Raw genomic sequence first — 24,044 nt, 5'->3', positions numbered from 1 at the left:
AATCTTCTTCGAGTAAAACTTATGAACTGTAATTACTATTCCTATGTCGAAGTCTTCAGGTTTCCATTGCATTTCCTTTTATTCTACTGTTACAGTTCTACAGATCTATACCTAATATTTTGTCAAGAAAACAGATACCCTCGCAATTTTTTATACCGAAGATTTCATCATTATTATTGCTCATTTATAAAAAAGGCAATCCTATCAGACTTCATAATACTTAATAACATTTCCAATCTCAGAAGTACTGAAATTGGAATGAATTCATTTGGAAGAATCTTTTCGAAAATTTATTCCCCGCGAGGAATAATTAAATCTTTAATTCAATTATAATGCAATATTTAAGCGCAACTCATTTTGGAACGAACGCGGCATGCTTAACCTACTTTGTTCTCTCCAAGTTCCAATTACATAATTTTTTGCATTGCGTCATTTGATTTTATCACTTATAGTAAAATCCTTTATTTCTTCAAAAGCGTAACGAAATTAATACGCCACAATATTTTATTTATACCACATCGAGTGTACAGAAAATATGGTGTAAATAAATGTTTATTTATAATATGTTTTCGAAAGCCAGAGTTCATTTTTGTGCACCCAATACCCTTCTAAAGGTTAAGCGAAACAAAAACGTAGAGCTTACCTCGTCACAGGCGATCGACGTCCATTTTTAACTTACGCACCCCTTTGATGTACTAATTAACCTTAGCAAAAATGTTCACGGCACACGATTACGCAATTAATTTGCTATTTTTGTTTTTGTGAGAAAGAGGACCGGGGCAGATATCGCCCGGGACCGTAGTCATGACAACGGGGGGCGCTGGCGGCGCGCGCCGCGGCAGAGCGGCAGAAGTGACCTCGCCATCGCCGCGCTCGCCGCGTCGCGTCTGCCGTCCCAAACCATATTTCACGAAACGGGAATACACCGTACGTGATGGTATACACCATTGTCGACTAACTACGTCGCCGTGCAGCCTTTACATCGTAACTAGTGGTTCCACGTGTGTGCTGTGTGAGTGTGTGTGCGATGCATTAGTTTGCGTGCAATGTCGCGGGGTGGTGGGTGTCTGTGACCGGGGCAACTGCACGGGAGGGGCGGTTTTCACGCTTGATCATGCCTTTCGAATTGAGATCAGGTAAGCTTTTCAGGAATTTTCGAGCGCAAGGGACGTTCGGTGACTGACGTTTTTGATGTTTGGCATGCACGTGTTAATGTTTTCAGCCGCTCTTTACGTTTTCAGTAATGTATTTACACAAGGATTGAATGTCAATGTTACGTAGTTCGTGAGAGAGTGCTTTCACTTTATTTAATTAAGTTTATGAACAGGTTTTGCAGCGTTGAATGCATGATAGATTTACGAAATGTTAGAATTTGGTGTTAAAACTTAATTCCACTTAGAGTAGACCGTAGGTAGTTGGTGCATAAATTTTGTGCAGCTACCGCATTTCGCATTTTATATATTTGTGTGACTGAATATATTAGTTTTATTTTTTGGCGTAAGTCTAGGACCACCTACGCGTAAAAATGGTCTTTGCAGCAAATGTCAGTACTGTTATAAATGTTGTGACTTCATACCTAATAACCAAATAGACGTTTAAATCCGTAATTAATTCCAGTATTTGACAAGCAAATAACTTTAACGACGGTAATCCCTATTCAACTATTTGCTTTCCAGCCATTATAAATTGTTTATTCTAGGACAAACGGGGCGAGAACAAAAGCCATTTATGTTTCTAATGTTACCGAATAAAAGTCATTTTCCACACTATATAGGTTTGTTTAGTAACTTATAGTAGGAGTTGGGATAAAATACTGGTTGGATACAAATGTAATTTTATATATTATAGAACAACACTAAGAGCCACATTGTAGCCTTAAAAAGAAAATAATGACATTACATAGTGCTAAGAAATTGTATGTTTTAGCCAAGAGTCAGCTGATTCTATGACATCTGACCTTTGTGAAGGACATAGTTTTGAAATTCTTTAATATTAGAATTTAGTCTAACTGCTTTTTACTTCAAGAAGTTATAGGTACCTACCTACTCTGTCAGACAAAGGGCTATAGTTAGCTGTTTAAAACAGAACTGTTCATATGTAGTACAGATCTATAAAATATAATGATACATAGATCCTACAGCGTTTTTGTTTAGAATGTACCGTTTTAGAACTGCTATTTTAACTTAAATATTCCTATTATATACCTCTGAGTCTGCAACCGTCTGCAGTTTTGCAGACACAAATTGGTTATTCTTACCGACACTTTTTATAGCATAGGGGTAAATTTAATTTTAGTTAGCAAAATTTTAGGCGACTTTAACAACGTAATGAGAGGATATTCTTGGTTAAGGTTCGGTCAAAAAGCTTAAATAGAGAATAAGAAAAAATATTGTTAAGTAAATAGTTAGTATTGTGCACTGCTGGGCAAAGAGCTGCAGTATTGAGATGCTACAAGGTCTTCTCCTCTCATCTAGTCTTGCGATCTTTCACGATGGTTGAAAGGCACCTAGATAATCTTGAATAAAAATATGGTTATCACAAAATTTCCTCAGCATTCACATTTTCAATACATTATTAAACTACGTAAAGTTATGTAATGTTCTGCTGAATTGCAGCCTTGACTTCAATGCGAGACTTTTTTAGGAGTGTCTCAAGGGATTTCTGGGTTCCGGGAGCCACCCCACGTCTCTTTTATATTCGGCAGAGCTTTATGACAGGCTCTTAAGGTCCAGCAGGTATTTTGTCAAATCGTAGGCTGTATTTTGGTTGGGATCGTTTGCACGTAGACTTGTTATGTGGGTTGTTTACTGAAGTGGTATTCGTTATTAGGATTCGAATTTGAGATGTTGGTGAATCGTTACCTGAATTCTTTATTCTGAATTCTAGTCTTTTGACACTATTATTAGACTTTCTTCTTTTAATGCCTTACTTTAAAAAAAAATGAATTCAAACTTTATCGGTAATATAATAGGTACCCACCACCACCACCAGTTTCGGGGTGATCGGAGTATTCAACAGATTGTAGTAGTCCAATATTTGATTATACGTATGTATGCAAATCCGATTATAATGTACCAATAGATGAACAATAAGCTGATATTGCAGAGCATTCGATACAAACTTCATAGAAGATTATAGAACAAAAAATCTCTTGCGACTTTTTTTTCAATAAATAACTAAAAGATATAGTCTAGACTCGTATCCGTTAGTAGCACTTTTAAAATAAGTTTGATGAAAAATTACATTTGGTACCTACGAACATGAGTCTCGCAAAGTTTTGCTTCGGCCATAAATATGGATAACCAATGCAACGAAACAGTTAATATAAGTACATCTATATTTTTCCTTCGCCTCAAACTATTCCAGAATTGCTAGAAAATATAGAGAAAAGACTAAAAGTGCTTGGAAACTTAAGCACCGTGCGCTATTTCTAGGAAAATTATTCGTAGACGTCTGGAATGGAGCAAATTCTACGTATTTCAGACGTTTCGTTCATTGCTATAGACTTGGAAAGGCCAAGGTTGCAGTTTAAATTGTAATAGGTTTGCACTTGAAGAACGACAGTGGGTCAATGAACTCGATGTAAGTCATTATTAATTCTCGTTTAAACTTTACATAAATGATTCTGAAAGTAATTCTGATTGATTGTTACTCTTTAACCGCTAAACAACTCCTCAAATTTTGATACAATATTGCAGGGGCGTAGATTACCTCCCTATTTGTCGAAAATGGCCACGCGTTAGCAAGCGGTATTTTCGAAGAGTAACTATCTTATTTTTTGTCCTTGGAGTTTAACTCATAGTTTTGCTAAGGTTCGTATACTCTTTTATTATAGAAGGAACATGTCTTCTTACCGAGGGTGTTCTATAGAGAGGGCTTAAAATAGCATAAGTGACTTGATGTTCAATTTATTTTATGCCTTTCTTGAACTAAGCGATTCTATAAATTGTTTTACACTCGATCATTTGCTGCAACCCTTCATTCGTAATAGTTTCATTGCAGAAGTTTCCAGCAACGAGAAATTGCCATTATACAGACAGTTCGTACTTGCTCTGTCGTGCATATGATATGAGATAAAGTTTCACATGTTGAGTGTATGTATCAAGTGAGCTGATGAATCTTTGATGACGGAGTTTCCAACTTCTGTGATGAGAGGAATCAGCGAGGTATTGGTACTAGTTTCTGTAGTTGAACTGTTTTAGTATAGGAAAGGATGTTGCAGGTACGATATGAGAAAAGAAAAGCTCTATTGATACGTTAAATTTATCGCACGGTCTTATAGCAGTCTCTAGAATTCTGCAGGTGGTTGTTCGGAGTGATCGAACTCGAACGTGATCTTCACATGCTTTTTCACACACGATCTTTGCTTCTAAGACCTTTGAGAAGACTGCAGAAAGTGAGCTTCTATTTCAAAGTTTTTTTAAGGAGTTTTTTTGTCATTAATATAAAAAAATGATGTTTTTGAAATAATATAGAATGCTTTAGTATTTAACAGTGGTGGTTACTAACCTCTCAAAAGAAATTTATACATAAGATTAACAACCTACAAATCCTTACTATATTTCAACTGTATCTGAAATGCTCCACCATCACGCTATCCACTCGATTGCACCTAACTCATAAACAAAGGCCAAACAGTACATAATATCCTTTCATAAATAACCGCATCCGAACACCGAACCTCCCTAATCGCCGCTCACGACACCCTCGGGAGAGCGAATATCTATTTACGGCAAACCATAAAACACATTTGTCAAAATCGAAACAATATTTTGTATAGTGAGTACAGATATTATTATATACATAATATCACGCCTATTACACCCGAATATGTAGGCAGAGTGTGTGAAATACACCCACGTTTCGCCATTTACAATGTCAATCTAACGTAATAGGGGGCGAGCCCATTGCCATTTACCGCGCACGTTACTAAACTCCGGGCTACTATTGAGTAATATTCTAATATAAATTAGAAAACACTAACAGTACTCTGTTCGACCCGGGAATCCAACCCATGACCTCATGGTCAGTAGTCGGATACACCACCAACTGCGTCATAGAGGCACTCATAGAACAATTGCGCTTTTCTTTAAAGTTGGTTCTTTTGAGTATCTAGAATTTTATATTTTAAATGTGAGCAATTGGTTCCTATGGCTTCCGCTAGAGCGCTGATCAGGTTTTCACATGAAATTCCTAGATATCTTGCCGGTTGTCGATAGTTGTTTAGGATCGCGCTACAGATATTCGTAAATATATAAAACAAGATAAGAAAAAGTGGATGTTATAAAAAGATAAGTTGTTATAGAGAAGATCGAATGGATCAATCTTCTTATGACAGTCTCCACGTGTTATGTTTTTTGCCGCCTTCGATTCTCTTTACGTTTCAATATGCTTAGAGTGCTGTAAATGTATTGAGGAGGATATTTTCTTTAAATTTCCTTTTATATATTTTTTATGTATACTGTCAATTTTGTGCGGATGACTACGATGAAAGCAGTTGTTTTGACACGAGACAACTGGTAAAAAGTTGTGTCAGTTATCACATTAAGGGATAATTCAATGGGACTAGTGGAATAGACCCATTACCACATCTAGCTAGTGTTAACACTTTTGTCGTTTTTCGCGTTTGTTCTGATCTACATTGTTTTTTTTTCTCCACAAAATCTTTTTAACCGGTCGCCTAATGTGCGTAAGATTGATGATAACAAATTGTCTATCTCATAAGCTTACCCCATGTCCGTTATACAAAACTACACCTGTCGCCATATCGTTTTAATATTACACCAATATCACATAAATGGAAATGGCCAACTGTTCCACACCAATGTTACGAGCAATAACTAAATTATAGGTTCTAAATAAACAGAATAGATGTAAAACCCCATGCATATTGTAGCAGGGTTTATGTTTGGACCCTTTATAGGCTTGTACTCTCATCAACAATTCGCTTTCACTTGGATCATGGGCATTATACTTATGGGGATATGTGCTTGAGATTATAATGGGGTTATTCCATTTCTATAATGAAGCTCCTATTCTTGAAATCATCTCATTATTTTTCCCTCAGTGACTTGTAGTGACTTTTAAATAAAATCATGGAAAATTATTTGTGCAGCGAACGCAGGTGCGTAAATAACTCATGAAACCTTACTCTGACGAAGAAAGCGAAAATTTTAACTGGCAAACGTTATTTTTAAACGACTAATTGTCAGTACCTAGAAGAGCTGCATCACCGTTACCTTTAGCAGAGTACATTATCAAACTTTGTACTGCTTCTGAGAATTTGAATATCACTTTTGCTTTATATTACTTTTTTGGAACCATACTCAGGGTTTGGCGTCATCGTTGGTAAAACTTTTATTGTAGATCACCACCCATCATCACTTATTTATTAAAGTGGAGGTGCCCATAACCAGTTGTGCTCACGGGTCGGTGAACAATCTGTGGGTTGAGTAAACCTTGGCACGGTCATTTGGTAGATGAGTGACCGCATAGTGGTATTTGAACTAAGCGTTTCCGTGCTTCGCAGTGCACGTAAAAGGTCGGTCCCGGTTTTTGTCATCTATACTAATATTATAAAGCTGAAGAGTTTGTTTGTTTGTTTGCTTGTTTGAACGCGCTAATCTCAGGAACTACTGGTCCGATTTAAAAAATTCTTTCAGTGTTAGATAGTCCATTTATCGAGGAAGGCTATAGGCTATATAACATCACGCTACAGTCATTAGGAGCGGAGTAGCAACGAAAAATGTTACAAAAACGGGGAACATTTTTGACTTAGTCTCTTAAGTGACGCAAGCGAAGTTGCGCGGGTCAGCTAGTTTAAGATAACAGTCGTTAAGCCACGCCAAAGGCCTTCGGGCGGCTTGGACAACTTTGACACTAGGTTGACCACTAACCATACGATAAGAAGAAAATTACTTAAAATTCAATCAATTGAAGACTTCTTAAAATCAGTTAGCAGTTATCTAGAATTTAAATAAATTTCCACAAAGCAATACTTCGATCATCTCCACCGTTTTAACTTTTCAAACTTGGCGAAGTCATAACGAGGTTTTTTGCAGCAATTAAACAAATAATTCACAAAGAGGTGCTGGTAGGCGGCCAGGAAAGTTCTGAACAAAAATCACTCCCCTGCCATTGAGACTCGGAGCTCGGTATTTATTGGTGTGAAATATTGCCATGTGCTCATTTTACCTTGTAATTTATTTCTTTAAGCGTTGCTCTTTTATGGATGGAGTTACACCGTGTCGTAATTTGTTTGAAAGTTTTAGTTCGCGAAATAAATCAACTGCTCTAGCCCATAGGTAAGGAGCTATGGAATAGTCTTAAATACAGTTTTTTTTAAGTTTAGCGCATGTTTTCTCAACGCAACCGTAAAAGAAGTTAGACTTCTAGTTAAAGAATCTCTTTACCAAATTATAGGCCCAAACCAAATAAGATTTTGACAAACATTGTCGACGCCAATGGTAATTTAATGGTGAATTCTGTATTCATAACGTTTCTAAGCCAATGTTGTACATAGCCCACATAATGCCTCAGTATTGAGATGAGCCTCTAATCCTGAAGACAATTACAATCTGAGAGCTTCAGTCTCCAATCAAGATACTGCTAATTGACTAACACACTTAGCTTTATCAAGCTTGATTGTAGTTCCCGCAAGAGCGTAATAAAGTTTCTAAATAGTAGCTCTGCAGCACCGTGGCTTAGGATTCTTCCAGTAAGTACCAACCATTTCCCAAAGAGGCTAAACTTCAGGAAATGGGACAATACAATTGGATGACCTTCTGCTTCGGTAGGCGTAAGTGTCTCACTGTCTTATATCATCCACTTTTTCTTACATTTTAGTTCAGATTTCGTGTACAAGGAGGATGCAGAAATTTCTCAAGTAGAAAATCGGAACGAAAATTTTACCGCTTCAAGAAACAAACTCAAAAATCAGCAGGGGTGTTGGAACCATTAAACCAACGAAGCAGTTCCATAAATTATCCTCCATGCATATTCATAATTCTCTATTACGTTTCTGTGTAAAAGATGCCTTGCAAATGTCTTCTAAAAAGCGGTATATTAGGCTTTCGCGACGGAATACGTCGAGATATGTATCACAGTTATAATGGGTGTTTCCAAGCCATACGTCAGAATTATTCCAACATGGTACCCAAGAGCTGGTTACGTAACAGTGACGTCACAGCTGTACACATTTTTGCACTGGCGGAGAAAATAAATGTTATTGTTTTGGCAATAATATGGAAATTCTTCAAGGCCACGCTAGAAGCCTATTTGTTATGGGAGTCGTTTTAAGGTTGTGCATCACAGCTCGGATGCTTGCAGGAAAAAGAAAACTTTTGTCATTGTTTCTGGAAGTATTTTATGAGTTTATTGCAAAAGCTCGCAAACAAACGATAAATCACACAATAAAGCTATTCAGAACAAACATATTTCTATGACTATAAAGCTGTCACGAGGACGATAAAGAAGTTTATACCTTTACTTAGAGCTATAGCTATTAATGTTTGTTTCATTTAAATAATAACAATCTAGAATACATACAAATGTAGAATATAGTTAAATTAAATGGGCGTACCATATTGAAGCTATTTAAAAAACCTTCCTAATGGTAATATCTGAAGCGGACATTTTATAATACAGTACTCTAGAAATATCCTGGCGTGGAGGCAAAGGGAAATTGCGATCGTAGTTTTAATAACTGAATGCCGGTGCACATACTTTCATTATAACCATTTAGTTTCGCTTCGCTTTCGATTATAGTGCCTTTGAGGGCCTTTATAATTGAAAATTATGGTTATGAGGCAAAATAGTCTTTTCTACATGAGACTTTAGAATAGTGTTCACTAAATGGTAATTAGGTAGATATTATAGTAATTGGTACTAGTTCTCGAATCTTGTTTACGGTCGACTAATAAAATATAGGGGCAGTTTTGTTTTGTACATAAATTATTGCATTGGCAACCGATACAATTCGACCGGATACAGTACAATAGCAGATATGCGACATTGAAAATTTACGAATGTTATTGCTAACACTAAACATATTATTATGTTACACATACGGTGGAAATGTATAGCCAAAAGAGACTAACTAGAGCGAACAGAGAGCTTGTAATAAACAAATAAAACGGATTCCTAAAAAACCGCTGCGTCAAAATTCGAAAGCAAAAAATGCCGGCGGGCCATAACATTCTTGTCGTCACACCAAACGAAGCACGCTAGGGTACACCACGTTTTCGCTATAGATGGGAAAAATAAATTGGAAGATTCGATATTTTATCAAATCTCTTCGAAATGGGACCTTTAGGTAGTGATCTATTGGAGGCCCTCTCTATTGACGAAAAGTAATGGCATATTAGAAAGATATTTCCAAGATAGTTTAATGCAGGGCTTGATAAAAGCCTGAACAGAATATTGGAAAAAGAACTTACGATGATATTCTAAGATAAGTACTCGTAATTCATGTTTATACTCAATATGAAAAACGATTTACTAGACGTATTTTATCTACGAGACTGTTAGGCAGTTTATATTTAGTTTATCTTAGGTCATTTGTTACTTTAAGAGAAAATGTTCAAAGAAAACATCTATCAGTATCATATTGTAAAATGAAATACGTTTTTAATTCTGTGTTGTCATAACCAGTGTAAATTATGTGACAATAGTTATGCGCCATATTTTACAATTTTATGCTGATTGGTATTTAAAAAAAAAAGGATTTTATAAATTCATTAAATCGGAGCATATTCAAAGCGATATTGTGGTTCTATTGTTCTTTTATGCGCGTCTGATCCTTGTCATCTCAATTTTATAGTAAGCCAGTATTATTTTACTCACACATAAACTGTTTAACGTCATCTCTTAACATATTTTTTTTATTTGAAAATGAAATAGATACTAGAATTTAATTTTATTCAACATATTTCGAAGCTAATTTTAGAGAAAAATTAAGTTAACTTTACGATTTAAAATATTATCTTAGTAACAATTTAAAAGAATTACATGTTGTCTTTTATAAAAATGCTTTTGTGATTATAGAGAAACATAATTGAATTTCTAATCTTCAGTCAAAGACTGTGTGTTTAATGGAATATAACCGTACGTTTTATAGTTTCATTTAACAACATACAGGCTTCAAAAAATTACTTACATGGTTAACCATTGGAATAAGGGTCAAGTTAAAAGAAATTAAGACTTTACAGCTGTCTGCACATTCCCGATACGAAAGTACAAAAACATACAAACGTAAGCAAACGAGCTTTTATGTGCAGAAAATACGACTGATATGTACGCAGTCTTCTTCATCTTATCGTATGGTCAGTGATCAACCTAGTGTCAAAGTTGTTCAAGCCGCCCGAAGGCCTTTGACATGGCTTAACGACTGTTACCTTTAGTAGATAACAGCCGGGACCGACTTTTTACGTGCCCTCCGAAGCACGGAGACGCCCCGCTCAAATACCACTATGCGGTCACCCATCTATGGAATGACCGCGCTAACGGTTGCTTAACCCACAAATCGTTGACCGACCGGTGAGCACAACTGGCTATGGGCGCCTCATGTACGCAGTAAAAGTTACTCAAGTAGGTCCCCAAAATTTTGTTGATGCGACTCCGCATCGAACAGAATTTTGCATAGAGTTTGCTTTTCAACAGAAATGGAGACGAACGCAGTGAAGTTTTAACTACCAATTGGATTTCGAGAACGGCTTTTAACTGCATCCAATCGAATAATATGCAAATATCTTTCAGGATTATATGGTTGGTTGGAACCCAGTAAATGGTAGCTATTTTATCTCTAGTTCGTTAAATCGACCAGTTTGTATGCACCAAATGTATATTTCTAGCTTGCATTGCTGAGTTTCGTCGCATAACTTATCGAATCAGAATTTCTTTCAGATTCAGTCATCCTTTCTGATTGGTCCAGCAGTGGGTGGATAAATTTTGTTCTTATTTATATATTTTCTTTTTGGTGTGCAATATAACGCATTGATGACGTGGCACAATATAGCCTAGGAGGTTGATACACCTGCTGCCCTCTTACTCTGGATTGTTGGACCGATTTTTTCACAGCACAAATTAGTGCAATCTGCAAATAGTTACTTGTACTTTGTATATACGTTAATATCATTTATCGCGACACGACATTCATTCTTAAAAGCGACTTTCTAAAAACACTATCTTAAACTTTATTGAAGTACCGTCTAACATTAAATTCCCTTTTAAATTACACTCATCACAATATTGACACATAATTTAGTCACGGTATTCTCTAGTTGTAATAAGACACAAATAACACGTTGTACAGAGTTAATTAGGTTTGCGTTTACTTGTAGCTGTATTATCGCATGGATATGATTTGGAACGCGACTAATTAAGTAACACGTCTACTTCAATCTAGGTATAAGAGTTCTGAATATTGTAAATATTTGGATAATATTACGGCTACCGTTAATTACCTAAATATGTACTAGTTAATACGTTACGTACCAGAAAGGCTACGGAAATATATTTGAATTTTTAAAAGGAAAATTATAGAACGCTCTTATTTTTTTGCAACTTCAAAATATCAGAGAATAGTGCTGCCATTAGAAGCTCCAAAAAATCTGCGTATAAAATTTAAGATTCTTTAAAACTGGTAAAATATATTGTGTTCATATACGCCTTTGCTTGAATTATTAAAATAATTGGATAAAAAAAAGATGCTATCAACTTAGATGTCAAAGTTTACATAATAGAACTAGATTCTATAAGCCTAACCTTTCTTCCAAACTATGTTGGAGTGGGCTTCCAGTCTCACCGGTTGCAGCTGAATATCAGTATTTTACATGGAGGGACTGCCTATCTGACCTCCACAACCCAGTTACCCGGGTTCTGCTACTGGGAACTAGATTCTACTTCGTTTAATTGTTACGTCTTTGTGGCGTGCATATAGAATTATATTCACTACATATCATTGTACAGAATTCTAGCTAACACCTATAAACATACGTGTATACAGCAACATTGTCAGCCAGTTACTCTTGTACAATGTAGTGCACAATATTAGTATAGCAACATTACACATTGTTGCGTAGGTCAGTCGACTGAATCGAGCTTCGCTTTTGCAGTTGTATTGTTAAGTGAATACGGATATCCTGAGCCATTAGCAAGATCTTCCATTCTGTCTTGCTTGTATTATCTCGTTATATGGTGGTGGGTTCAGCTTGATTGATTTTTGTATTAGAGGATAAATAATATCAAAAATTCTATTAGATAGATTATTTATTTACGCATAATGGATCAGCTTGATAATAATCAAGCTGTTCGATTATGCGTTAATTTGGAATTAAAGAGTACGGTTGATGTGAGTTGATAATCTTACGCGATTGGTTTAAAATTAGATTTTGTCTGTTAGGAGTATGTAAGCCATTAAGTTTTATAATTCATCAATAAAGGTTAAATATTAAAGGTTGATAAAAAGACAGTAAAAGCTGACAAAATATAATTTGAAAGTCATAACCGAGTCTCAATTCTTTATAACCTTATGTGATAAGGCACTATCTGTTATACGCGTTTTTTGTCTGTTAAAGCTTCCGCAAAATCTAGAATAGAACAAAACAATGTATGTAGCTTCTCTCGATACTACCACAATGTTTGCAGTTATTTCGCTACTAAACATGTCGTAGAGAATGTTCGATAAATTCAGCGCGCGTTGTTGTAACACTAAACATTATCGTCCACGGACGCTACGCTCCATTTACCTTGACTTACTTTAATAACTTGAGAGAAAACATTAAGAGTAAATGCAAGGACTTTCTCGTGCACTTTTATAAAGAATTTTACGTTTGGACGAGAGGTATTCTGTCTGTACAGCGATTTCTACACTCGGTAGTATCGAGTAGCAAGCGATTGACATTACGAAAAATAGCTGATGAAATTTTATACTGTCCATAGTTCGTTGTGATAGGAAATGTAATCTTTGAATGGATGAATTATTGTCGACTTCGAATGTCACTGAGGCAGTGGTAGTCTTTTATATTAGAAATAGATAAAAAAATACATCTTTAACTTGATACCTAAGCCTACTTAACTAGTACTCTGTTCATTTGATAAAAACTTTCGGCTTCGAAAATTAACAATTCCTATTTTCCGACAGTCCAGCCATTTGTAATTTGTTTCTCTGAATCTGCCATTCCTGAAAAACTATAAATATCATTAGTATAGCAACGTAAAAATATTGAACAGATTTCAATACGTTTTTTCTATAGAATTGGTGATTTAGTAGGCAATAGAATGCTGACGCTATACGGGTTTGAGTTTCTAGGCCTCAACAGGATTAGTCTAAGCTGTGCGTCGATATGTCAGCATTTTGTTATAAGCTTCGAAACGATTAGTGGTAATCTTATAAAGTTCGGACAATCGTCTTTGACCAGGTTCTGACCTTCAACGGTTTTTTAACGGGTTTTTCATGTCTGTTAGGTAAATTATATTCTTATATTATTATCAGATATTTTTCATACAGTACAATAGTTAAGATATTATTTTACGTCCCAGTGTTGCTTTCGCTCCTGTTTAAGTGTCGGATAACCTATCTGATAAAAACTATTGACAACATTTAAGCCAACAGACAACCTTGGGATTGTTAAAAACGGGATTAAAATGCCCCTGGTTTCATGTCTGCTTTTAAACATTGTTGAATATTAGTTTAAATAAATAATAACATAATGTTAATCCTTTATTTCCAGTAATTTCAACAGGATATTTTCAAACATAACTCATTCATCTATGATTCCTATTAGCAACAAGAACTCCAGGAAATACGACACTCGCTTTCTAAGTCGATATTACGTGAATGAGCTATGTTCTCTAGTATATCTATTTGCGTAGGAACTAGATATTTCCGTTCAATCCGTTTCAAACGATACCTTGCCGTCGTATGATGACATACATAAGGAAGTAGATGGATTCTCTGTTCTGTTTTTTCAACGATTTATAGCATTCAATGTTTAATTTAGTTTGTTTTCAGCCCATGTTTTTATTTTTGATGATGATAGACAGATGATAGATTAGTAATTGTATAAAACTATCACATAGGGTCTTGAACTATTATACATAGATGTAGGTAGATACAAGGTTTAGATTTATGTCAAAACTATACCCCAACAACTTAGTAGCCTAGCATGCAAGGTTCGCAAATAATAGCAAGAAATACATAATATGTAGTACCTCGCAGCTATATTTCTTTAAAATACCCTTATATACTTACTACATGGCTGTGAAAACAGCAGACACAGTAACTCTTAATAATAAATCAGTCCTCAGTAGGTTAGTTGGAATCTTGATGGCTAATAGAAGTGTTTTCTGCGGTCTATTCTTACACAATAGAATAAAGAAGTAGTCAAATACTTTATACCTAAGAGAGGCAGGGTTTTGTACGTGTGTAGACTCGGGTTTTAGGCTCGGTACATACATATTCGGGCCGGCATTAAACGGCATTGCCGGGCGGTTACTGTTATGTGTAGATGAATGTTCGGGAAAAATGCCCTCGACATCGCCGTGGGTGAATGTTTAAACCAAATAGTGAAGATCGACGAGGAACTACTCGATCGGCACAAGCTAAAAATGTGCATTTACGCCGAGTCAGTTTTGTTGTTCGATAAATAATACCGAACCAAAAGTGCCGAACCGAACATGTGTGTAGCAAGCCTAAGGCGGAATTGTTATTTCTTTCTCTCATCTAAAGAAGGTTTTATTTACAGTCTTTTTACGTATTTTATACCGCTCCGTAGTGAATACTGATTCGGCTAATACTGAAGGCTGATTGAGTTACTTATTGTAAGGATATGAGGACATTGGAAGATAGGGTCAATTTTCGTGCAAATTTTATTTTGAGTACAGGTTGGTGTTTTTGTTAGTAGGATTTTATTGAAGTGTAAAGGTTTTGCTTTGTTCATTACAAAGTTTATGCTGCTACTGTCCAAGGAAATTGTCTATAAATGTAATATAGTATATATTACAAATCTCAAATTATGTTTGTTTGTGTGCAAGTGACTGAACTGATATAGATATGATTTAGCAGCATAATAGAAGATACCAATCAAAAGCCAAGCCTGTGGATTATTCAGGTGGAGCCGTCTTGGTCAGGTTTGAACGAACGAACAATTTTTTTGCAGCATTAAATAAAAATAATAAAATAATATTCGTGAAAATATCCACCGGCACTTAAAACAATACACAATTCCAAATTACCTAGAAACAGGACAAAACAATTTCCCAGTTTTAAAATAAAACAAGTGCGGAGCAAAAATTACTGCGACTCATGTGCTACTAATGGATTTTTCAGTCAGTTGAGGTCCGTTGGAAAGATTACGCGGCAAATTTCACTTGGTCTACTCATGAGAGACGTGTTCGTTGTGTACGTGACCTACTAAATTTAGAAGGGTTATTTCTGTAGAATCAGTCACGTCCTTGAAAGTGGTGTCTCGGCAGGTGCATTTGATGTTACGAAGTCATGTTAGACGAAATTGCCCGTTTTATGTCTGTTATGTAATATCTTGTGAAAATCAATACTAATATTATAATATTTGTCCGTTTGCGACACGGCTGAACCAATGAAGTCTAATGTTGGGTAAACGATAGGTTATTTTTCAGGATAAAGTCCTCTAGCAGATATAAGCAAATTTCATGAACAATCGCGATATAATGATAGTAGAGATGTGTTCAAATAATTTTAAAACAAACGTACCTAATATAAAAAAATAAAATAAACAGAAGGTGTTGGTGGACAGTCTAAAAAAAGAGAAATATTTGAAAATGGTTTCACTTCGAATTTCAAATATGCATCGAACTATGTCTGGACACCTGTAACACATTCTGACAAGCTTTTCGAAATTCCAATAATAATAGAACAAAAAAAAAAAGAAAAGTTCATTCAATGCTGGTCGCTAATAAAAAGAAAACGAAAGACTGACAGTTCTGAGTTCAAATAATGGGTTCGGAAAATTCTCTGTGATGTCCAAAGAAGTTTTTAAGACGAAACTATCAATTGGTCCACTGGCTGTCTAGAATAAAGTGAGTTAGGAACTTTAGAGAGTTGAGGAATACCTAACAAGAACTTACATTAGTTGCACCAATTTACTGAAGTTAAGTTTCTAATAAATAGAGAGGTAGTTGGTAGTCTAAAATGGCTTTTAGTGTGCTTTTATAAGTTAACGTTTACCTGAAGACGGCTTGCTTTGCTATGAATATTTAAAAGGCTAGTAAATAAGGCTCTTGAACTCGTTGGTATTAAACTATACTATACTTCTAAATATCAAGTCGGTAAATCCTGTATAGCCAACATTAATTATAAAGTATTGTGTTATTGCTGGGCAAGGGTCCCCTCCCAGGATTGAAAACGCATTAGGTCTTGAGTCCATGTTAACCACGCTCACCAAGTGCGGTTGACGCATGCGAAATTTTCTGCCGGTGTTTTTAATCACTATTAAAACGAATAACAATTATTTTTAATGCACACAAAGCATCGGAAATTCGGTGGTGTTTCGCCATGGGCTAGTAAACTCTATTACTGAGTAATCAATGTTCTAGAATAATGGGCTCGGAGCTTCAACGACATACGTGAGAGACGAATGGTTTGCTTATATCTGCGCTGTAATAATACAGCTTTAAATTTCATCAACTAAAATAATACAAAACTATTAAATAATGAAGAAACGTTAAAACATCAGCTGTAGTTGTAAATTCTCGACGAAATGAGCGCTAGTCGATTGTTCGCTTTGTTTTCCTTTCATTTTCCAATCAGACCGTACTTTGCGTACATTGTAAATTGAAACTAAATATACTTTGATTGATAACTTTCACGGTTGACATTTTATTATGTAGTTTTATTTGCAATTTACTAAAGTAACATCAAAATCAGAGGATATCAAACCATGGTAACGTATAGGAATTAGTATTATCATAACAGTATCTAAATTTTAAAAGCGTATTTTGATTACTAATCGCATTTTCTTTATGCAATCAGAGCTAAGAGTAAATGAAGAGGATCGAAAGTTTTACTTAAAGGATCGAAAGTTTCCCCATTCCGTAGGCAAAAATAAAAATAAAAGTCATTTTGATAGTCATTTTAGTCAATCTTGTGGTCTTGTCTAAATCAACTTTACAACTCTACTATCTTTTTGAATGCAAAGATAATATAGACTTAAAGAGTATTGGTGCAATCATCATCTTTATTAAATTCTCAACTTTTTGGGCTTATCACGCTATGACTATCACCTTGGCCAAATTTCTTGTACATTGTTGATGCTCATTAAAATAACGTTACGTTTTTACATCTATTTACCCATCAATGTTTTCAAAAATCTATTTTTCTTTACGCTGGCTATTACATAAGCACGAAGCCGTATATCTAGGAAACTAGCGTGGGCCGCAGTGCCTTGTTACTCCCACACCAGCTTAAATATATTGAGATGTATATTCCAAGCAATACATCTAGACCTAAGAAGGTTCTTACTTAGAATTATTAAAAGGTTACTTACTGCCTTTTGTATACGTAATTAGGGATTTTGAATAAGCTTATTATAAATTGGAAAACGTGTATGGACTTATCGATGTATTGAAAGTCTATCTAAGTTATATTTGATGGGAGAGACTTACTGGTTTTTATGAAATAAAATACTAATTTAATTTGGTCAAAGAAAATTAGATAAACAATTTTATGTTGAATAACATGGCACGTTAAATATTGATCGGAATTTGTTTGTCTACACATTTTGTCGCGAATTAATGACCCATAACTAAAAGATTTAGTGCGATAGCCTCCGCCTTATTGTTGGAATATTAATACTACTAAAGATTTTATTTGAATTACGTTGCAAAAACTCCGATACATTATATTTTAGTCCGAATTTAGTCCAAGTTTAAGTCCAAATCGTTATTATCTGATTGTATTGACGAAAAAAACAGTAAGAGTGTGAATTGTATGTACGGCCAACTTAATTCATATTATCTCGAATTCTAAGCGAAGAGAGTTACTATGGTAGACAGCTAGTCACTACTGCTGACTTAGGCAACCTATTTCTCAGAGATTTTCACATTCCTCAACAAAAACATAAAGTACGTATATCACAAAGAATTTCTAAGAAAAAATTGCCAGTATCAATTCTCTACTGAAATGATATTTCAGTACTAGGTATTATTCCTTTGTTGAAGACACGGGACAAAGGTTTGTCTCGTTATACAGCCTTTTGTAAACTTATGGAAACCTTTTACAGTTCAAAATGAGGCTTTAGTTGTTCTTTATCTTGTTTTAATGGTTTGATTTTCATTTATTTTGATATTGGTTTTTTAATGTCCGGGAAGTTAATGTAATATTTTTGTCATGAGAAAGAAACTGTTCTGTTCAATGGTTTGTTTGCTACGCTTTTAAGTCTAAAGTGCTATTCCGTTTTAAATGTAAATGGTTTGGACATCCTAAAATAGGTAACTAAATTTATTGTAAGTAAGCAAGTCTCTTCAATAACTAAGCAAATTCAGAAAAGTACCGTAGGATATTTAATGCACCATTGTAGGTAAACTTTACAATAATAAAGAATTAACTAAATCCAATGTGCAATACTCTCGTAAAGTTCACAAAATCTAGTCAAAAGTCACGTTATTTTTAGCAAAGTCAGTTCCGCAGAACAAATAGGTTAGTAAAGTAAGGCATGAATATGTAAACCATTACCATCGGTCGGGAAAGCCTTACGGTGGGATTAACTATCTAGGTCAATCAATCTTTGTATGGTAAATACCCTGAGCATACGAGATAGATGGCACGGAATAATGTGTCTAAAAGTCACGGTTTTTGTGTGTGGGTGTATTGACTTACTAATTGTTTGTACTTTGACGGTATATTTGAGGTTCTGAACGGCAGTGTACGGTATATACTAATGAAAGTAGTATAGTGTATAGTTGTAGAGTATAATAGAGAACAGTAAAGTGACCATGCATTGGTGAAAAGTCTATGCTTTATGTCTCAAAATAAGTGAGAAAGCCGGTTGCCTTTTGATTGAAGAAAAATATCGTTAAAATTTGATTTATAGAGCTCAGCATATTGTCACAAAAGTAACTAATTACTGTCTCATTGCATTTTTCTCCTTTTGAAATGAGAGCGAAGCATGTATCATAATTTCAGTTTTAAACGACCCTCTTTAGGTAAATGTTTGCAAAAACAGTTTTAAAATAAACAGACACTATTAAAAACACCTACGATATAACAAACTATTACAATCAGAGTAATGAAAACTAATTTACTACACCACATATTTCTGAAACTAAATTAATTAAATAGCACAAACCACAATGTTACCACACGGTAAATAAACCATTGTCTAAATTATGTTTTGAATGCAGTCAAGAAAACAATTTCGCGATTGCGTTTACACAACGGCGTAACAGTTTGAATTCATATTTGAAAGCCTCTTTGTAGAGAAACATTTTGGTTGATAGTATGTTTGTACTGAACTACAACGAACAATCTCAGTTTTGTTTGGTATTTTTCTATTTTAAAAGGCCGATCTTTTTATGAACTAAAACTGGTTATATGACATGTAAATATTGTCTATTGAATTAAGAGACTGTGATTTAAAATAAAGACATAAAACTTGAATTATAAAACTTAAAAACCCTTGGAATACGCCAGGGGCTAGGCAGCGCGTTTACAGTCGGTGCTAACCAAAACCGTCAAGGCACCAGTTGTATAAAAAAAAATGGCTCCCCTATCGTGTCTCACTAGAACTATTTTTCTAAAGTAATCGGATATGTCAAACGCTCTCTTGTCGACAATATAGACTGCAGAAAAATCAATCCATACAAATTTGCGTAAACTGGATAGCTTACCATAGAAAATAGAAAATGACCCTCTAGTCCTTTTGCACTTTATGTAGTATTTTTCAAAAGGCACCAGCTAAAATTCTACATTACAAACACAGTACTTACCTCTACGTTGTATGCAAGGCTCACATACTGCAACTGTATACATACTATTCATCCTGAAAAGGTCTAAAGAATACTTCAACGTTGAATGTTTGAGTTACAAAGGTATACAGGAGCCAGTTTGTTCTTAAATGAATAAGAGAACAGTTACCAAGTGTGTAAAGCCATTTTAGAACGAGGAATTCTATTTTGGTAGGTTTTATTGTAATTTAGACACAAAAGACTGCATACCTTTATGTTTGCCGTGGAAAATTAGCAATGAAATGTAATATGGCATGTTGATTATATGAATACAACGGTTTTTGGAGTTGTAATAAGGGAAACCACTATTCCACTGTTACTGAGGTCAGGGATGATGAATGCGTCCATCCAGAAAAAAATGATTAGAACAAATAGTTTTTACGGATATCGCCATTATTTGTGCAAAACCCGACATTAAATTAATAATTCGTTGCTACGAGAGGCATGTTAAAAAACTTAATTACCGTAGAACGGGCTACTTTAGGAAAATTTGAGGTTAATTTGATTATTGAAATAAGTAAATAATATTAAAGAACAAAAGGGACCAAAACAACAAAGAAAGCTGTCCAAGAGAATACTGGCCTTTCATAAAATTCAATTCTCAAAAGACTTTCCAATACTACAGCTAAAAATCGTAAATCTTCAAGCAAAGACCGTATTAGGTCCATAATCGATACATAGCCATTCTATTGCAATTTATCGGCCGTTTCTAAACCGAGGCGAAGTACAATTTAGGATAAAAATGCAATTCCCGTTTTATGTTCTTTGAAGTTTTAACTTTATTACTTTAGAAATAGAGTTTAAAGTTGCTTACGTTTGAAACAGTTCAGACGATTTATAGGCTGTTTTGATGGTTTATGTTTAGAACTAGAATGACGTATGTATATTGTATTTTATTATTTAGTGTTACTGAAATGGCAGTAAATTTTAATAGTTTATTGATTACGCCGCTGCTTGCTTGTATAACCATAGTTATCTAGGCTTTGAGCGCCCAATCACGCCTTCTGACACTGCAGCAACATTTATCGTTTTAATGAGGAAGCAAAATATAGATTTGAGGAATAAATATTTTTTTCGTCATTCTAAGTACAATAATTGCAATATAAGGAATTTGTTTATAGTTTACTTCCGAATTCACCTTAGTTCAAATGTGTCTAAAACACGACTGTGAGCCATGATTTGAGCCATTGACATATATACAACTTCTGAAAGGCATCAATGTTGGTTCAAAACCATAGCTACACGCCATTTATAACACATTGAACTAGTCCTAGTACTACTCTAGCGAATCAATATTTACCAACACATATTATAACATACTACATAGCATATATCTTGTACTACAATTGTCCACACAAAGGACAGTAAGCACTCAAAAGGTTCCAAACCAAACGGGGTCTTAAACTCAATACTAACCAAATACTTGAAGCACATACAAGTAATCGCCCACTTGGCATCTCTCCAAAATCATGTATGTGACAGCTAAGTTATATCTGTTCTAGGCTGACTTTAATACTGCACGCGTTTTATCAAATTATACCAGTTGTATTGTATGACTTTTGATGATTATTACGTGGAAGTAATAAATAAAATCTTTAATTAACAATTAAATATGAAATTATTCATACTTACCTAGAATAGAAAATAGAAATTACTAGTTCATACTCTACTACAATGAACACTACGTTCTTTGTAGTAGAGTATGAACTAGCAAAAGTGCGTGATCAACCTAGCTAGTTAGGTACTAAACAAGTTTATAGACTACGATAACATATTTTAGGATACCCTACTTTTAGGCGGCACATTATGGCACGTAAACGTCGCAAATAAAGAAACCAAGGGGTCCTATTTAATTGTTTCTGAGAGAATTCGTTCAGTCGAAATTAGGAATCATCCTTCGAAATCGGCAGTTGCTGACATTACAACTCGTACCACTAAGTCTGAGACAGTCATAGAACAAAAATAAACAATAGAAATGGTTTCTAGTTTTACTTAACGTTGCCTATATTTTCATTTCCGTTTTAAGTTGTATAACAACGTAATCACAATCTATACACAAACATATTCACATAGATTTTCATAGTCATACAGCGTACATAATAGCATTAATTACAACTTTGCTTAGCAAATTGAGTAGTACTAGAAGTCCACCGATCAAAGCCCAATAGTCCTTACAAAAAATCCGACAAGAAAAACTCTTTTTGTATCGAAATGAGAGGCTCAAGCCCTCAGTAGATTAACGAGGTGTTGGGCAGTTTCGTTTTGTTCCTCTTCTTACTATTTATTAACGTCGTTTGCACGAGGATGGGATCTACTTTCCTTGACCTTACCTACTTAACTTACCTGAAAGACTTCGTTAATTTCTTTGAATTGTTTTATGGGTAGTGTTATTTCTTCCTACACAAGTTGTAAAGGAAAGTGCGGATTACAGTCCCTTTATTTTAGGAGATTACTTACTAAGCGTGATTAAGTATTTTTGTACAATCATGTCCATCCATGAAGATCAGTGTTCGAGACGAGACTCGATAACTGGCTCGATAATAGCATGCGATCAATTCTCGATTGTCTCCAACTATCAACTACCGACAACCGGCTAGACAATATCTGATCAGCGCCTCTAGCAGGCATCGTAGAAACTATATTATGACAGTACATTTTAAATGTCAAACTCACAGTACTACACAGTACCGACTGTACAGAATTGCTCTGCAGTACTCTTCTTTTCCTAGATATTATCACTGTCATTTGATATTATCACATTTAAAATAGAGGCACAAGAGTGCCCATCTTTTATCCGGTTATTCATTTTTATCCGGTTTCAAATACGATTACAAAGCGTTACACGTGTTCAAAATCGTTCTCAAAATCAATTTAAACTTAATTAGGTTAAATTTTTGTCGCATTTTACAGATTAAATTAAAACCTGATTATTGTTCTCTTGTTGGCTACTGGAGCTCTACAATGACTGTGAATATTTATTTGTTGTTGCGTCTGGTGCAAATAATGGTAACTGCGCCGGCTGTCGTAGATTTCATTGTCACACAAAGTATTCGTTGTATTCGTATGTAAATGTTGGTATTTCGACTTTATGTGCACTTTGTATTCGTGACTGAAATATGGTTTTGTAACCTTTGCAATTTAATGATATTAAATCCATTTATTTTAACAACAGGCGACGCGGGGCCTTATTTCATGAGAGTCAGGAAGAGAGAGAGATACCACAGGACCGAGTTGGGGCCCTTCCATTTTTTTAAATTGTGAATTGTGACTCACAAAGTAGTTTTCCATCATTTTCATGGACTATGATAGACGTGATATATTTTTAAATACAAACTTTTATATTAACTCTTACTTAGAAAGTTGTTAGCGGGTTACATAAGAATTTAACGCTTGACCACATGTGAGACGAATGCTTAAACGACTTTGGTTACGGTCAGTCTTTATTGATAAGAGTCTTCATAATATATATTATAATACTTATATGAAGGCTGAATAATCTTCAATAAATTTACAGATTCATTAACCATACGTATAGATTAACATTAATTTAAATGAAAATACTATTGCTCGTAAATTGGATCGCAAATGAAACGTAAATTTGATAAATTGACTGTATTTAAATTGCTATTTAAGTGCTTTTTGGCTACATTTTGTAAATTGGAGGTTTGTAAGTAATATAAATGATATATGAATAATCCTTGTACGAGGGTCCTACGACCTTTAAGATTTAAAACAGCTTCGAAGGACGTTCGTATCGATTTTGGATTTAATTTCTGCGTAAAATATTAAAGTTGAAGAAATGTATCTAGCACACGTGGTTTATAAAATAATTGAAAATTGTTATAAATAGGCCTAACAAATGGAATAAGATAATAATATGGATTATATTTTTATCAAAGAAAATTTGGCAATGACTGTGGTCCGTTGATTTCTAGGGTCTCGAAGGTCGCTTCACTCTGTAGTCTTTTTTTGTTAAAGTAGTAAATTTAATATAACACAAAATTCCAGATTTCGATATCGTTTTGGTAAAAATCTTGAAAAGGTTTGGCCGTAAGCCGTCAAAA

The 24,044-nt window shown here is 34.8% G+C and overlaps 1 protein-coding gene across 6 annotated transcripts in view; it reads left to right on the top strand.

Moving 5' to 3' along the window:
• Window positions 1-863: 863 nt before the first annotated feature.
• The window catches only part of LOC142979379 (uncharacterized), a 313,104-nt gene continuing 289,923 nt past the window's right edge, over window positions 864-24,044 (top strand). For all 6 annotated transcript variants that reach the window (XM_076124248.1, XM_076124252.1, XM_076124251.1 and 3 more), the window contains exon 1: window positions 864-1,136. In XM_076124248.1, coding sequence (XP_075980363.1) covers window positions 1,115-1,136 — 22 coding nt within the window. In that variant the 5' untranslated portion in view covers window positions 864-1,114. The remainder of the gene's footprint in view (window positions 1,137-24,044) is intronic.

The sequence above is a fragment of the Anticarsia gemmatalis genome, chromosome 16, assembly GCF_050436995.1.
Source record: "Anticarsia gemmatalis isolate Benzon Research Colony breed Stoneville strain chromosome 16, ilAntGemm2 primary, whole genome shotgun sequence".
Lineage (NCBI taxonomy): Eukaryota > Metazoa > Arthropoda > Insecta > Lepidoptera > Erebidae > Anticarsia > Anticarsia gemmatalis.
This window is presented reverse-complemented; position numbering and strand designations above follow the sequence as displayed.